Source organism: Artemia sp. Qi Xiang Cuo, chromosome 2 (genome assembly GCF_049724085.1).
Source record: "Artemia sp. Qi Xiang Cuo chromosome 2, ASM4972408v1, whole genome shotgun sequence".
In the NCBI taxonomy this organism is placed as follows: domain Eukaryota; kingdom Metazoa; phylum Arthropoda; class Branchiopoda; order Anostraca; family Artemiidae; genus Artemia; species Artemia sp. Qi Xiang Cuo.
In genome coordinates, this window is record NC_142795.1 from 4,049,969 (window position 1) to 4,068,562 (window position 18,594).

Below are 18,594 nucleotides of genomic sequence, written 5' to 3' on the forward strand. Positions count from 1 at the left end.
TCCATCTATCCAGGAAATCGGCTTCAAGGTTGTTTATCACAGCAAGAAATAAAGTTGGGCCTAAGAGAGTTCCCTGGGGCACGCCATTACAGATTGGGAGGGGATCAGAATAAACATTCAGGTATTTGACGACTTGTGTTCCTATTACAGAGAAAAGACACAATTATTCTAATTAAATAGGGGTCAACCTGAAAGTCAATGGATAGTTTTTCTACTAATGTATTGGGGTTAATCAAACCAAAAGTTATTTGCAACCCCACTGCGACATAATTGAGCCAGGTATTGGGTTTTTCAAGTGTGTTACAAATTGTATCCATAAGGTGAACGAGATAGTTGGTGGTAAATGTAGAGCGTAAGTTCCAAATTTTCTTTGGTCAACATTTGGGATTATTTTTGCTTTCAACCATTCAGCTAAAAAGTTTTCATATAACTTGGAAAAAAACTGGAGTAAGAGTAATGGGCCGGACAACATCAAAATCTTGCTTGTTACATTTCTTTTTACGGGAGTAATAAAACCTAATTTCCAACAATTTGGGAATTTACCACTAGAGGTAATTTCATTGAAAAGTAAGGACAATGGTTCTGAAAGATTGTCAGCAAAGCCTTTAATTAATACAATCGGGAAGTCTAGTGGACACGTACTACACTTTTAATGTTCTTAATTTTTGTTTCATATCTGACGGTGAAATAATGGGGAAATTGAGAGAGCACAAATCATAAGGGGTGTCAGAAGAGAGGGGAGGGAGGCTCTGAACTATGGAGGAAATATGATCGATTCAAATGAGTCCTCTCTCGACTTTCTAGGATCATCAGTTCGACACGATCACCCCCGAAAAAAATAAATAAACACGCATCTCTAATCTTTCTTCTGAAAAAAAAAAAAAAAAAATTGCAGGTGGGAGATTGAAACCTTTACATGCTCCCTTTTGCAAAGAGATACTAATAAAAATTTATCTGCATAGCAGTGCTGATCTCCCCTTGCTGATTCAGTTCAGTATTGACTGGATAATTCAACTTGACTCTATTGAAATATAGGCAAAAGAAGATGCTGCTAAAACAGAGGCGAAAAAAGATGTGGTCATGGCAGAGGAAACTGGAGAAAAAATGGAATCTTCTGAAACAGTTGGGGAAGAAATGAAACCTGAAGAGAAAATGCAGACTGGAGAGGTGCCTAGATCAGAAGAGCCAATAAAAGAGGCAGAAAAGGCAGAAAGAGTAAAAGGTAAATAGCCGCTAACAGTAGCAATCCTCCTCTTTTACAAAAATTGGATATATACAGAGGCGCTTCCTTCACATTCTGCATAAAAAAGATTACCTCCCTTCCTCCTTTTTATTTAAAGCAGTATTTATTCCCGCCGTGAAAAAAAAAGAAAAATTCATGCGCACTGTTCCATCATACCACCTCCTCCTCAATGAAAGCGTATATCAGTTTTATTCATGTCTGTTCGTTCTTTGCTTTGCCTGTGTCTTTTTCCTATTTTGCTTACCTTGCATCCTTTATCTTTTTCTGTTTTGTTTGTTTTGGCATGTTTAAAGTTGTATGCTTTGATTCCAGGCTTGTTGTAGTTTTTAATGGCCTTTTTTGAAAAAAGCAGAATCTTTGGCTTTGATTTAATGGAGAAGGGCAAGAGAGAAAAAGGTAGAAACAGCTCTACTGACAATCGTATTTATAAAAAGAAAGGTGTAACTATGCTTTAAAGAAGTGTTATCTGGTTACACTTCATTCCTGAACAGCTGGAACAATGTGCTTTGTTCAAAACATAATTTTGGTAGGAGTGCAAGTGGAACAAACAAACATTTTTTAGAAGGTGAAAAGAGACAAAAGGGCCTGAAGTGGTGCAGTGGGTTTGATCTCGGCTTGGTAATACGAGTTCGAACTCAGATGTAGCAACACACTGCATGGCTCGTAATTTCATTCGGTGATGAGATTGTACGGAAGCGCCGCCGTATTAATCCAAACAAGAAGAGATAAAGGCAAAACACTAATGCAGAAATATATTTTCTTATAAGTCATGCTTTAATTTGCCTCACGGCTAGGTTATAAAATTTTGCTGGAAGTCAAATTTTAAACACTCGTTCTAAGAAATTGAATCATGTTTATGCTTAGAGTGGGAGGAGTAGAATTAGCTGCACACTATAAATACACAAACAACTAAAATCAAAAGAAATTTTCGGCAATTCTGAAGAAAGCACTACCAAGGTCCGGCAGTGCCGACCCCTTGGAACTTGGAGGGGGGGGCACCTTAGCTGCGTTTTTGTATACATGACAGGTCTATTACCTGTTTGAATTGTGACAAAGTATTTTTTAGTCAGTTTTAAGTTCTCAACCTTCTCTTCTTCGGTTTTAGTTAATTAAAATGTGATTCCTGTTATTTTTATAGAATTCTATGCCATATCAAGGCTATTTTTCTAAAATTTAAGAAACACATTTACAGATCTTCGAACCTTATAAATTGGGGCTGAGCAAAGATGCGAGGCTGAAATCCCTTTTCTTGTGTCTCATTTGAGCAGAATATATATTTTGTAGGTGTAACTTTTGTAAGGCAAAGATTGTTAGAGATCGCCTATGATCAGTACCCTCTGGAAGAGGAAGGGCTGGAGATAGGATCTCAAAGTATTTTTTAGGAGATCATTAAGGCTCGGGATATATTATCATTTCATTGACCTAGCTCAACTGCTTTTCATGGTATCAAAAATCTCCTTAACTAGAATTTTACCACAACTGGTAAGACAAGCTTTATAGTTTTATTCTATAGTATAGCAAAGTTTAAACCCAGAAATTCATTATGTAAGCTTAATCTGATCCTCAATTATGAATTTAAAATATAAATGGAGCTTACAAATAGGAATTCTTTTCTGATCCAATAAAACTCCTTATTCAATACTCTGTTTTGCCCGTCCGAAAGGCTGAAGAGATATGGAATATCCAAAACCCGGCGGGAATGCCAGAAATCCTTAAAATCAAGGCTTCTCCCTGATGTGTGATTTTCATATCATCTCTCTCAGTCTGTGCAGCATTTTCTGCTAGTTTCTCACTCCTTGGGGTTGGTGATACAAGGTCATTACGTAAATGGTTTAGTAAGGCTCGTTTCACTATAGAAATATATTTTCCCTTCAGACCATCATGGTGGACTTGACCGCTTTTCTTGTTGAGTCCTCTCCTGCTCCTTTTTCTCCCCATATTAAGCGCTTGGAATAACTTAGAATTACACTAATTAACAATTTAATGAGTAAGCTAATTAGAAATAAGAATGATTGTAATAATTTCAACAATAGTATCCATTCGATTTCAGTAAGTGCAATCCGATACCAGCTCCTGGCTCTTATTGCAAAAATTTAATTGGGCTATTCAAAGTGCCATTCAATTGCCAGTCTGCTGGAACCAAACTGAAATTGCGTTTAATTGTATGATGAAAACTAGGAATGCCACGTAGGGTTTCTATAATGTACGTTCATCTGCGCTCATTGAAACCTTTGGAAGTTCTGATCACAACCTGATATTCACTAGAATTCAGCTTTGATTATCCACCAGGGGTAGAAGCTGTATACCCCCAGAATATATGTCACTGGTTTGAATAACCCTGAAACCAAGGCTATGTGTTGCCTGGCCTGGTCAAATAGGTTTATCGCCTTGTCCACCGTGAATGATGAAAAAACCTCGAGGAGCTTCCCTATAGTTCTGTTGAGAGAAAGAGGAAGCAGTTTGCTGCAGCAATGCAGGAGTCAGCAAGACTATTCTTATCATGTGCATATAATCCCAAGTCCTCCTCCAGTGGTCCTTCGAGCGCCTTGTGAAGTTTGTCTCGGACCCCCCGATATCGATGTGACTTAAAAAAGCCTGTTGTTCACGTAAGAACCACGAGTCTCCTGGTGAATACGGTCTGCCTTCGGAGCTATATAAAGCTGCTGATGAGATTGTCGCTGCTCACCTCAAATTAACCTGTTGTAGCACAGTGGATTGATGCTCTGCTTGCCAATACGACGCACCAGGGTTCAATCCCCACTGCAGCAAGGCTGGGCGACAAAATTGCTACTTGTCCCTGTAAAAACACCTAGCAACTGAAACGTCGACTCGACGCTCTATGCGCCAGCAATGGCTCAGGAGGATCTTTATCCTTTTTTTTATCCAACCCAAACCGCTGTTTGACAAAATTTAGACCGAAAAGAATTTCCTGAAGGAAGAAGTTTCAACCGTTCTTCCTCTCTTCAAAAAGGGTGACAAGTCATAATGTAAAAATTACCGTGGAATCGCCCTCACTGATATTGGGGTAAAGTTGTTTGTCATTCTTTGCCTCAATAGACTTAAACATGACCGAGAAGAGAGAATGAGAAAAGAACAAACTGCCTTTCGAACCGGGGATTCTTGTACCGAGGAAATTTTTATCCTTAGGTTGCTGTTACAGCAGTGCCATAGATATGGTTTGCCGCTGATCCTTACCTTCATTGATTTCATAGCAGCGTTCGATTCAGTTGAGTGAGACGGTCTCTGGAGTATTCCAGAAGAGGATCGAATGCCTTCGCATTTTTAAAGCTTTTGAAAGCATACTATGAGAGCACGCAGATGAGGCTACGGGCCTATGGTGAAGAGTCTGAAAATTTTGTTGTAGACTCAGGAGTAAAACCAGGCAACCTCCTATTATCCATATTTTTCAACTATGTAATTCAGTGGATAATTAGAGAGTTGTCAGAACACACGAAGGAGTAACGGTTGGAAAAGGTGTTCAGGTCCCTGACCTAGACTATGTTGATGATGTTTCTTTGTGTGTGTCGTCTCTATGTGTTAGTCTTCTCTGTGTGTGTGTCGTCTCTGTGCATGATTCGTCTCTTGCCCTCGCTGAGGATGATCCACTGAAAACCCAAATAATGATGGACAAATTTGCATACTACTCTGCAATGGTCGAATTAAAAATTAACCCAACAAAAACCAAAGTGATATGTGCCAATTTCCAGAGCCCCCCTTCTATATTCCTAGATGGCAACAGCATTGAACAAGTTAAATAATCTGTCTGACTTGGCTTCCTTATGGATTCGGAGGGAGGATATGATCAAGAAACTGAAAGTTGTATTTGCCTCGGCTCTGCCAGTTAATCTCACCTCAATAAATCACTGTAGAAGTGTCGAAGCGTAATTCTTACAACGAAAATTCGAGTCTACGATCAGCGATCGTCAGAGGTACACTCCTATATGGGTGCGAAACATGGGTTGTCAAAGCTCAAAATAGTAGTAACCTGGATGTCTTTGATCACGAATGTCTTTTTCATATTGTTCGCCTCAAATGCCATGAATGAGTCTCCAACAAAGAGATCCGTGAGTGCCGTAAACAACACTACCCAGTCTCGAAAATTTTAAAGATACGACGACTCGTGTGGCTGGGCCATTGTCTGCGCCGTAAAGACTACCGATGCGTGTTGAAGTCAGCTATTATAGCACAGCCGCTTGACAATTGGAAATGTCGAGCCGGAGGTTAAAAGAAAGACTGGGATAGTGACTGGCTGTACCGTGTCGAAGCTGTTGCACACAACCGTGCCTCATGGAAGACTTCTATTAGAGAAATTATGGATGCCGGGCTAGGTGGAGCAGCGTTTAGTTCCCTTCAAAAGTAAAGCAATAACCTGAGAAAGAAAACAAAATGAGATACCTGAAAGCAATTGCACATATGGAAGGATAAAAAGATGCTTTGAATGTAAAAATACCTGCAAAGACGCGTTTTTCCATTAACTTTATTGTCCTCCCCCCTCTTTAAGGTTAATTAACTTTAAGGTCCTCCCTCCCCGTGAAAAATATTATTGACTTAGGAATATTTCACCCTTTTCTTCCAGTGCTTGTGTATTCCCCCATGCTTGCAGTCAGATCGGAGTTTAAATAAATTTAGAAGATAAAAACATTTACAGTTATTAAGGATTTTAGGAAAAATGGCAGAAAAATAAGTATAAACTGCCCAAACGCATTTTGCTCTCTGGAGTCCAGTTTTTCTCTATTTAAGTTGTATTTCACTCTTCAGAAAAATGGCACGAATTGCAATTTTTGATTTTTTATCTTTTTCAAAAATAATGCATTGAAAAATTCCTCACGAGACAAAACTTGAAGCGGATCTGAATTATGTGGTGTTGGGTTGATAGTGGCTCGGTTACGTGGTGATTGAATTCTGTGCGGTGGTTCAGTTGATGGTGGTTGAGTTGTTCAGTGGTTGAATTTACTATAGTTGAGCAATGTGGTTCTTCAGTTCAGGATGGTTGAGTTGTTTGGTGGTTGAGTTACGGTCGTTGATTTGATTTTATGTCGGGGAAAGGGATACTTTCAAAATCACACCAAGGGGGTTTCTTCCCTTCTCCAGACACCTACCTATTTGCAGTACAAGTTCATTTAAAATCGCATGAACGACACGGGTCGCACGGGTCATGAAATCGCATGAATTCAAATAATCTTATTCACAGAAGCTTGGAAACAAGCCTCTTTGACATTTTGACGTATTTTGATTTGAATGTATGAGAATTAGACTTGGGATCCATTGGTGAGTTACTTTAATACAGTGGCTATAGGACTATATTCCAGACAGACAACGAAGATCGAAGTTCGAGTCACTCTTTAGTAATGAAAACTGTTCGCTTTCCTGGTGGATAAACAAGGCTCAATTGCCGTTTGTTATACTTATTTGTTTTTGTCCTGTTGTGAGGTAGTGGGTTTGACTTTAGCTTGGTAACACTACACCCATAGACTGAACCTTGCTGTAGCAATACAGTACAGGGCTAACGCAGGGACGTGATTAGTCAAGAAGGGTCGTTAATCCGTGTACTTCCTTATCCATAGGTGACACTGTCAGTATCATAGGTCGCAACTACTCCACATTCTGTTAGTAACTTGTCTTGAATTTCTTAAATGTACCGTGTAATTCAGTATTGCCTCTATAGGAAAAAATTACTGCTTTAGATAGACAATGCATAGATTTTTTTTTTGTATTGCCATCTATGGGAAATCTCAACTCATCTTCTATTTGTTAATGTAGTTTCATGTATAGTTGAAGTGAAGTTCTTGGCTTTTTAGTTCTTTCTGGAGAATCTGGCAGAAGCCCAAATCTACCCTGTCAGAAATAAGCTGAGGGACCTTGTTCCAATGCTTGCCTAAATTTTATCCATGACTAAGAAAACGTCACAGGGTACTAAGTTGTACGACTTCAGGGTTTTGTAAGAGTCATCTGCCTTTTAGGGTTGCATGTGTGTTCTTTTAATTTGTATTTACCATCCTAATCAAACGACAAATTTATTTTTTATTCTGCTTTTAGCCCAATGCTGCACGAAATGCTTCAAATTATTAGGATGTATATCAAACGCTATTTCTTCTCATTTAATTTTAAAAATTATACCTAGCCGATATTACACTGAAAAATTATTATATTGACTAGATTTCTATATGTATACTTGGATATATTTATTGTAAGTCAAAATACTGATCTTTATTAGCAAGCAATACAGAATGTTTGTGAAATCAATGGAAAATCTTAACTCATTTTCCATTTATTTTTCTAGCTAACATAAGGTCATAAGGTCATTGATTTTGCATTTAAGAGACATTTACTTGTACTTGTTGCATACAAGCTTTTTAGCTCTTCCTCTTGAATCTGGCAGAATTCCAAATCCACCAACTTAGGGTTTTGTAACAACTATCTACCTTTAAAGGTTGTATATGTGTTCATGTGTTCTGCTTTCAAGCCACTGCTGCACAAAATGGTTCGAATTATTAGGTTTTATGTCAAGCGTTGTTTCTTTGCAATTAGTTTTAAAAATTATACTTCGCTGACACTACACTGGAAAATTATTGTATTAACTAGATCTCTATATGTACACTTATATTTATTGTTTATTGTAAGCCAAAAAAAACTAGTCTCTATTAGCAAGTAATACAGAATATTTTCGGTGGACCTTGGTTTTAAGTTTTCCATATCTAAAAGGCGTAGTCACTTATGTCCTTCTTCGAGGGTAGCATGGGCGTAGGCAGCATATTGTCTAGGGGGGGCAGTCGATAGTGTGATGGAGGGGGAGATGAAGTTATGTCGGCATGGGCGTACGTAGCTTCTTGCGTAGGGGAGGGGGCAGCCACTTCTGTGATGAAGGGCGGGGGGGGAGGTGAAGTTATATTGGCAGTTCACAAAATCTACATTGCCAGCAAGTTCTATCATAGTTATGAAATCCTTATTAATAAGTAATCACCAAAAATTATAAATCATCAATATGCTTCAGTATTAATCTTCTTGGATTACAGCTAAATCTTTCCAAGGCATTATGGATGATTGCTTCTTGTTTTACTTTTATTCTATCTCGATGTATACTCATCTTGCAGAGACATGTAAAAAAAATGAAGGTCTAGGGGGGGCCGCTGCCCCCCCTGCCTCCCCCTCCCTATGCCCATGGAGGGTAGTGTGTATTTACTTGAATACTGCTTATTTCTAATATTTTCAATGGATTAACAATGTGGGGTCGGTTAAAGACAGTTTAAAACAAAAGTTTTGCCCATACTTATTTAGATTAGAGGACATGGGTGCCATTAAGGACTGGTAATAGTCCTCACTTCTTTCCAAGAAATAAGAGGAAAGTATTGAGGGTATATTTTCAAAAAAAAAAAAATCATTAATTCCACCCCACCTTTCATTATATTTAGTAGGTACCCCAATTCCCCTTCAGGTCTTCAAGAACAGTTTCCGTAGGAAAAACTTATTATTTTTGCAGCATCAAATGCAATGCCCTATTTCTTATTGTATTTCTATGTAATAAATATATATATATATATATATATATTTTATTATAATATATATACATATATTATATATATATATATATATATATATATATATATATATATATATATATATATATATATATATATATTTGAAGTTTTTTTTTTAATTTCCAACCGTCTTTAGAAAAAACGAAAGCTGAAATTGAGAAAGCTAGAACAAAGGAAAAAGAAGCTTCATCAGACGAAGTAGAAGCGGGGAGAAGGAGGAAAAATCGTCAAGTTCCTATCGTTGTAACGGAGGAAAATATTGATAAGTATACTATTTTTGACGTTGTCCTTCCACTACCAGGAGCTGACACAATATACCCAAATAATGTGTGTGGTGAATGGTTTAAGGAGCTGTTAGAAAAAGATGGTATCAAATTAAAGGATATTAAGAAAAAAGCAAAGTAAGTTGTTAATTTTTTAATTCGTCTTTTTCATCATTTTTTGTAGATTTTTTGTGGATGTGTTCCCATTACGGCTCCGAGTAACTCCCAAAAAATCCCAACGCCTAAATCTGTCTTAATACAAACCAAGGATTAGAGTTATTTTGATAGTGGAGATGGGGAAAAATAAATTGCGCTACCTGAAAGTGGGGATGGGGAAAAGTAAATTGCAGTGCCTGTAACAGAAGAAAAGGCAGCTGAAAATATAGAGAAATATAAGCAGAAACCCACGGCATTAGAGTTATTTTGATAGTGGAGATGGGGAAAAATCAATTGCGCTACCTGTAACAGCAAAGGAAACTAAAAAAAAAATGCACCAAAAAATAGGCGGAAACACATGCCATTGACTTATTTTGATAGTTGGGATGGAGAAAAATAAATTGTTATGCCTATGACAGAAAATAAACAGAAAACACACCATTAGAGCTTTTTTGATAGTGGGGATTGGGAGAAATAAGTTGCAGTGCCTGTAACAGAAAAAGAAGAAGAAAATATACAGAAAAATAAACAGGAAAACCTGCCATTAGAGCTATTTTGAAAGTGGGGGTTGGGAAAAATAAATCGCTGTGCCGGTAACAGAAAAAGAAGAAGAAAATATACATAAACAGAAACACATGCTATTACTTTAAAAGCGGGGATGGGGAAAAATAAATTTTAGAGCCTGTTACAGAAAAAAAACATAACATTTATTATTTGAGTGTCCAATTTATTTTTTGTAAAATATACAAACAATCTGACATTTCTATAATTTTTTTTCATTTCATTTTCATTAGAATTTATATTTCTGCTGAAATAAAAATCTGCTGCATCAACAGTATTTCTGCTGATGACGGTCACTGTATATGTGACCGAAATATCCAGATTTTTTTTTCGAATTATCACTGTATAATAAAAGGATTTACCCCTATTCGGACTTTTATTTATCGTCAGGGAAAGTGTTCGAAATGTGGTGAATGTGGTCTTCGAAATTACCTAAGCAAGGATAATAATAACAGTTTATTGGCACGAAAGCCAACAAGGGCTTTGGCAAAGCAAACAAAACACCAATCAACATTATTGAGTATCAAACTCATAAACCCTATCCACTCATTAGCCTTAAAATCATCCCAGCTTCAAATTTTCTGAGGGTCTTTCTTTTTCAACAATTTCTAAATACGCCTGCCAGCTCAGTATATTCTCAAAATTATCCTCTTAATTCTACCGATTCTTTGCTTATTTATAATATGCAAAAGATTTTCCCCGATATTCCTACGTCGGTAACAGTGCTTTTTTCTAAAAAAAAATTCTCTTGTAAATTTTAAATGTGGCGTTCAAGAAAAAATGAAAAATAAGAATTTAGTATTGTACTCCCATGTATGTTGTTTTTAAGCTTCGTTCAACCATGTGTCGAGCTGTTTCCCAACAAGCTGTTTTCGAGCTGTTTTCAAGGTTCACCACTATTGTCGCTCTAATCAATGCAGTGTTGCCATCATTATAACGTGAGTTACATAATCCCATTTTCTTAAGGTCTTGCTGCTTATATGGTAGTTATCGGCGTTTTATTCAACGACCAATTGGCCTTTCCTTCAAGAAAGTCAAATATAACGACCTCTCTAAGCAATTAATACTTTCTGACGTGGACGCCCTCAACAAAGTTGAACTGGGAGTAGTTGAAGGTACATTTTACTTTTTTCTAAGAGTGCTTACGAGCATCCCTTATCCGACTTATCTGCTTAATATTAACTTCCCCGGATGTAATCCGCAATTGTAACAAATACTCATCAGGCAACTTGTCAACTCAAGGTAACTAGGCGAATAACAACATTAATCGCTGTAAATATAGCCTATTTAGAAACCTCCGAAAGTATTCCTCATTTCCCAATTACAGCCCCCTTTGTTCTCTGAGTATAATAAAATATTATAATCTCTGAATATAATTTCACACATTTTTTCCATTTTTGAAAAGACTGAATTTTTGTTGATACACGACGTCACTTACACTAAGTTATCCTGCATTTTCTACGATTAGCAGGTGTAACTTGTCCGACAAATAATCCAGACCGATTCAAGAAGTAATCGTAGTAACCTCTGACGTCATTTACGTGTCGTAAAACTCTAAGGATAAGTAATAGGGCTTGTCTGATAAGTGATCTTTGAATATTCAAAAGGACTATAAAATGAACAATTTGCAATAAGCAATAACAACTAGCAATAAGTAATAAATAAATAGCAATAAATGCTATCAATGGCTCAGGAGGCGAAGTTGGCAAACACTTAGGTAGGGGGTCCTAGAAGTTCTCTTTCGGGGGAGGGGGTATCCCAAGTTTTATTGCTAAGATCAGGCTGGAAATTTATTTAACTATTAATAACTAAAAATGTCTTGTTGGTATGTAATTTTCAGCATGAGGCGAATTGTCAAAAAACAAAACAGATTGAACTAAGGATGCGTTCAAGAAGACAATTATCGTTAATGATAATTAATTATTCTTTATGAATAGCATAAAAAGAACTAAAACACTAGTATCGTTTGTCTCTAACGAGGATAATAAGGGTTAAATCAAGATTAAGGCTGAATTAAAAATTAAGGGTAACTTGTAAGCGTGGAAACTGGCGCTAGTATTGACATAAAAAGCTATCAACGGCATCATTTATTGCCTCACTAATTTTCCCAACTACACAAATGTAATTAATTACTGTTTATTATTAAACTGGAAAATAGCAAGTGTCGCCAAACGTTAAATGGCGTTGAGGTTTTTTGTTAGAACTATTGCGAGTTCCAACTCGTGTAAGTATAACAAAATGAATATAAACAAATTTATAATGCGTTTTTTTTTACCCCCCCCCCCCAAAAAAAAAATCCTGGATATGACCCTGAATGGGTTTCTCATAATACCGAGTTTTGGTTAGTTTTAATTTTGGGAGTCAATTTGAAACCAAACCTGCGATTTGGGGCTAGCCAGAATTTTACATAAAATCGTCTAATAGGCCAACAACCCCAAACCTTATCCAGTTTTTTTAACTGAAAGTAAGGAGAAACATTCAAACTAACTCAAAACTAAAAAAAAACTCAAAAGTAACATAAATTATTATGTATATGAGGGGGTCGCCCCTCCTCAATACCTCGCTCTTAACGTTAAAGTTTGACTTGGTGTTCCAATTATTTAAGAACGACTCCTGAATCATAATGGTCGTTTAATTAGAATAATAAGCTCTTTCAGGTTGACAGGTTCAGGTTCATACATTTTCATTAACAAAAAAACAACTCAATGTGACAACAAGTCGCACTAAAGCAAGAAGATGCTTGAAAAAGCGACTGGGTGGATATCATGCATGCCAATTCAACACACCAAATAAAATGAAAAAAGAGGATAATAATAATAATAACTGAAATTAATGAATAATTTCTTAGACCACACTGCTTTTCCATTAAAAACAAAAAACAAAAAAAATTTTAAACAGGAAAAACGGGTTTTAATTTTATACAAAGCATTTAAATACAAAACAATTAATTATGCAAAAAAGCTCCGAATATTTCGGCCCCACATCCGGTAGCCTTTCTAAACGGAAAAAAAAAAAAAAAATAAATAAAAAAAAACAAAAAACTTAACTTAAATCACAATACTAAACACATAAAGAGAAAGAAAAAAAAAACAAAAGAAAAAATATAAATAAATAAGAAACAAAACTCACATATTAAATAAACACTTCCATGCACTGAATGTCTATAATGATTCAACTCGCCTCCTCCCAGTGTATAAATGGAAATATATTAAATAAACACTTCCATGCACTTCAAACACTTCACTTCCATGCACTTCACTTCCAAACACTTCAAGTGCATGGAAGTGTTTATTTAATATATTTCCATTTATACACTGGGAGGAGGCGAGTTGAATCATTATAGACATTCAGTGCATGGAAGTGTTTATTTAATATGTTAGTTTTGTTTCTTATTTATTTATATTTTTTTTTTTTTTTTTTTTTTCTTTCTCTTTATGTGTTTAGTATTGTGATGTAAGTTAAGTTTTTTTTTATTTTTTTTTTTTTTCCATTGAGAAAGGCTCCCGGATGTGGGGCCGAATTTTTCGGAGTTTTTGTGCATAATTAATTGTTTTGTATTTCACTGCTTTATAGAAAATTAAAACACGTTTTTACTGTTCAATTTTTTTTTTTTTTTTTTGAAATTAATGATAAATATATAATGGCACAAAATATAAAAAAAAATAAAATCTCCAAAAAAAAAAAAAAAAAAAAAAAAAAAAAAAAAAAAACCTTTCTCTCGAACCTTTAACACTACCAAATTCCTGAAAAGAAATGATTTTTAATACGTACGGGTTTTAAGTTGCGGCACACTTTCAGCTTGACGAACAGAATCTGGGAACGAATTCCAAACTGACGGGCCCATGTGTCTGGTCACTTGACTCGCTCTCGTTGTGTCCGTGGCTCAGATGCAAGACTATCCGCACTCCTAGTCGAATAATCATGATAAAACGAATTAGGCTTAAAAATATTCATAAAAAAATCCGGTGCAAGACTATTCAGACACTGAAATACAAATGCTCAAATTTGATAATCCCTTATTTCACCAACCTTTAAAATTCTAAACTTTCTAAAAAGTAATTCAGTGCTATCAATACCACGATCATACCTTCCAATCAACCTTATAGCCTTATTCTGCAGAACTTGAACTCTTCTAAAATTGCAACTAAAATTACTCGCCCAAATCAAACAACCATAATGTATATAAGGCGCTATTAATAAAAAATACAATAAAAGCAGAATTTTCAAAGGTAAAAAATTTTGAAAACGGTTTAGAACTCCAAGGGCTCGCGCCAGCTAAAAGTTAAATAAAAATGGCATAAAGAGCGAGGTATTGAGGAGGGGGTGACCCCCCTCATATACGTAATAATTTATGTTAGTTTTAAGTTTTAATGTTGCCCCTTACTTTCATTTGAATTAACTTGTTCTTTTTGTTTAATTTCTGGTCATTTTTTTTAAATGCTGGGAAATCCGGCTCCCTCTCAAAGAAAAATTCCTCCATGGAAAGATCCTCCTACGTAACCCCCCCCCACTCTCCCCCACCAGAAAATCCCCCCCCCCCTGAAAACGTCTTTATACTTCCTAATAACTATAGGTAAACAGTGTGCAAATTTCATAACTTGCAGCCCTTCGTCCGAGAACTGTGGGGGGTAAAGTCATTCTCAAAGACATTTATTAGATTTTCGATTATCTGAAAAAAATGTCTAAATTTTGATAGGGCGACTTTACGAAAAAAATGAGCATGCGAGGGGGGCTAGCTGCCCTCCAATATGTTTGGTCACTTAAAAAGGGCACTAGAACTTTTCGTTTCCGATAAAATGAGCCCTCTCCCAATCTTCTACGATAACTGGTTCGGTACAATTACCCCTAGAAAAAGCAAAAAAAAAGTAAACACGCATCCGTGATCTTTCTTCTGGCAAAAAATGCAAAATTTACATTAGTGGTTCCCTGTATACTGAATATGATGGTGTGATTGGTTTCATTAAGATCACATGATTTTTGTGGGTGTTTTCCCCCTTTTCTAAAAATTAGTCAAATTTTTTCAGGCTCGTAACTTTTAATGGGTACCAATAAATTTGATGAACTTTACATATTTTGAATAAGCATCAAAATTCAATATTTTTGTGTATCTATTGTTATCAAGACTCTGTTTCTTACAGTTTCGGTAACTATTAAGCCGCATCGCTCCTTACTTTCAGTTCGTTAACTGGAACTATTTGATAGAAAAAAAACGAGAAAGTGAAATAAAAAAGAAGTTAAATATCGAGAGGAGAGACTGGAGCTCGTCAGAGATCAACAACTTTTGTAAGACAAAATAATTAATGGCTATATGAGATATGAGATTATAGTGCTAGTTGATTTCAGTGTTCTAATTGCCTTTTGCGAACAATAATCTGACCACTAGCATTAGCTAATACTGGCCTCAGGAAAATTGAAATATCAAGTCTGGCATACAGTGATCAAACATACAAATGAAAGCTAATTCTTCTTAAGTTGATTGGTTCCACACGTCTTTCGCTTAATTTGCTGCTGATTTACACTTTTTTTTCTTTTTTTCTTCTTTTTTTAGTTTACCCAAAGTTTTTTTTCGACGCCCACTTTTAATAAAACTACAGAACTGCATATGGTGTTTTATTTTATTAATTAAAGTGCAAGTTATGTTCTGGCATTGGGAAAACATAGGGGTTTTGAGCCCAACTCATATTAATTTCTGCTCGTTTTGAGTTTGACTCGGTTATTTATTGTAATTTCTGTTCGTTTTGGGTTTCATTTTTCCTAATATTGGTTTAATGGATTTCTTTACTTTTCTTTGAAAAACTTATTTTGTGGAAAAACTTTTTTTAATTAATTTCTGTTCGTTTTATATTGACATATTCTTTTCAGGGAAAAAGAAAATAATACTTTAAATCTTTTCGTTTTTAAAGAATGTATAGTTTGGCCTGCTATTTGTATGCTGGAAAAAAAAATTCAGCAATTTTTAACAACATACACCCTCTTAAAAATCTGGACACAAATAGTATTGTTTAATTTAGTTTCATACCTCCTCTAGTTGACCTGAAATGGAAAACTTGATACCATTTGCAAAAAAAAACCTGCTTACTTTCTTTGATAGCTTGGATACACTTACGCTATTTTGATTTGGTTAAATTTTAAGAGTAGAAGTAGCCCCGAAAGTTTGAACATAATACCCTCAGTCGTTCTTGGGATACTGCTGAGATGCCTTATTGGGAATTAGCATTAACACAGTGCATTCTTATTTAATATTTGGGAAACAATTAGTTTTTAAAAATAAAGGCAAATGGGTGGGTGGGCGTGGGAGGGGGATTAGTTGCCCTCCAATCACTTTCGACTATTAAAAAGGGCATCAGCCCTTTGAATTTCCAATCGAATGAGCCTTTTTTGAAGTTGCTGCGACAACGCTTCTTATAAAAACCTTATATACCCCCAGGGAATAACTTACAACCCTTGCCCTGAGAGCTGTGGGGGAGTGTCCTCCTCAAAACATAATTTCTATCTGGAAATCAACTACGCTGAACAAAATGGCTGTCTCAAAACTTTGATTGGATGTGTTTCGGGAAGTGGTGGTTGTGAAGGGGTGTTAGTTGCCTTCCATTCACTTTCGACTATTAAAAAGGGCACAAGCCACTCCAATTTCCTATTGAATGAGCCCTTTTCGAAGTTTCTACGACAACTTTTTCGATACGAAATACACTGGTCCAAAGGAAAAAAAATAATAAATAATATAATGTGCTAAAATCGTTTTTAGATGTCCCCAGGGCATAATTCAAAACCCTTGCCCTGAGGGCTATGGGGGAGTGACCTCCTCAAAAATATATTTTCTGTCTGGAAATCAAATATGCTGAACAAAATGGCTATCTCAAAATTTTGATTGGATGTGTTTGGGGGAATGATGGACGTGGGGGGGGGGAGGGCTAGTTGCCCTTCAATTTCTTTCGACTATTAAAAAGGGCACTAGCCACTCCAATTTCCAATCGAATGAGCCTTTTCGATGTTTTTACGACAACTCCGTCGATACGAAGTGCCCTGGTCTAAAACCGAGAAAAAAAAAATATATTGTGCCAACATCGTTCTTTACTTAGGCAGAGCTACTGCGCTGCCTATGATTTTAATTTTTTTTTTAAATTGAGTTTCTGATTCTTTCTAGTTTTTTAAGATGTATAGATGTGAATTATAAATTCAAGGAAATATAAATTATGAAATTCGGTATTGTTAAAATCTCAGTGTGAATGGGCCTTGTAAGAGCAAGGAGTTTGATGCTGCCGTATCAAAATGAGCATATGAACATTTAAGGATACTTCCTGATTTCTGACTACGCACTTTTGTTCATCTTTAGAATAAAACATAGTAGCCCATACACCTTACAGGTTTTGATAGCTTAGTAAACCTGAAATCCTAGATTCAAGGTTCCCCATAAATGTTAATACCCCATTGGTCTTTTCAGTAAGGTCGATGTTTTCTGTCCTGCTGGGGGGGGGGGGTCAAAGTTGGAACCATCTTGATTAGAATTTGTAAAAGAAAATATATATTGGTAGTGTTTCTTTGTTTAAGAAAATAATTAAGAAAATGAAATTAAATACTTAAGAAATAATTAAGAAAATGAAATTAAATAATTTCTTTTAAGTACGTATGATTTCTAAACTTGTTTCTTATTCTTGGCTGGGGGTTGAGGTTTTATTTTATTTTTATAAAATATATTAATGTGACAGATTCTTCGCAAGATTCAGTTTTAAAGAAGGGGAAACATGACCTGTTCGGTTAAAACAACCCTGTTTGTATCACTGCAGCGTGGCTAATTTACTATCCCCCTGGACACGCTCTTTATTTTTTGGGTGGCCGTTAAGCTATCTTTGCCCCCCCCCCCCCCTTTGTTCCTCTCTCCCTATAATGTGTCTCCAAGCTAGTAATACTTTGAAGTTTTACTTTAGATAAAGACTAAGTCTGATAATTTAACTTTTGTAGATGGTCGTTTTGAAGCCCTTATAATGGAATTCAGTCTCCCTGCTTCAAGCTACGCTACAATGGCAATTCGTGAGGCTATGAAGACAGAAACCACGGATCTGCAACTAGACTCCCTGAACTTCTACTACAAAAGATTTATTGAAGATATTTAAATTCCATTCTTTGGAAGGTTTTTATATTATTTTGTATTCTGGCTACTAAAGACGGATGTCTTGTCTTCTAATGACGGTCGTCTGTAAAAATAAATGAGAGAATAGTTTATTCCTTTGGTTTTTGTGGTTTTTTAGCATCTGGATAGTATTGTTTGTGCTCTTATGCCTCTGACTAAGTTTTGATTCACAACCAAATTAATTTTCACGAAACATTTTGAATTTTACACAAAACAAATTAGTTTGCATGAGTTTGTTCTTAAGTACTTTCTGCAAGCGCAACTTCAGCAAAATTTCAAAGTTCTTCTGCTTATACAGAGACCCAGATTTAACAACAGGCCCACTGGGCCGGGCTTAGGGGCGCAATTAATTATCGCTGAGTGATTTTTTTTTCTTAACAAAAACTATACTGACTGCTTGATTTATCGTCAAAGTGCCTGGTGCACTCCGCCGCCGCGCTGCCTTTTCACAGGAAAGTGATTTTAAACGACACAGGAATTTCGTGGCCACTTATAAACTCTCAGGTGTTTTCCAAGAATGGTAGCTGAGAGTTCGGTATCCACCTCTCTTTCATTACTTTTGGCTCATCAGGTGCGTTCTTTTCAGTGCTTCTACTATCCCTGAATTTTCGATTATTTCCCAGAAAATTTTGCATAAACGGAAAGGTAAAACCGCTTGGGCCTAGAAGCATCGAAGCTTTAAATCCCGCTCTGCTTATAAAAGTGAAA

At 36.0% G+C, this 18,594-nt stretch overlaps 1 protein-coding gene across 4 annotated transcripts in view; it reads left to right on the forward strand.

The window, feature by feature from the left end:
- Positions 1-17,978, forward strand: part of LOC148954819 (pseudouridylate synthase 7 homolog) — a 90,381-nt gene extending 72,403 nt beyond the window's left edge. For 3 of the 4 annotated variants that reach the window (XM_089098736.1, XM_089098754.1, XM_089098746.1), the window contains exons 11-12: positions 1,036-1,222; positions 8,915-9,207. In XM_089098736.1, coding sequence (XP_088954862.1) covers positions 1,036-1,222; positions 8,915-9,183 — 456 coding nt within the window. In that variant the 3' untranslated portion in view covers positions 9,184-9,207. Of the gene's footprint in view, positions 1-1,035; positions 1,223-8,914; positions 9,208-10,724; positions 10,874-17,717 lie in introns of those variants that run through there. The other variant, XM_089098762.1, reaches the window with a different exon arrangement.
- Positions 17,979-18,594: the final 616 nt, after the last annotated feature.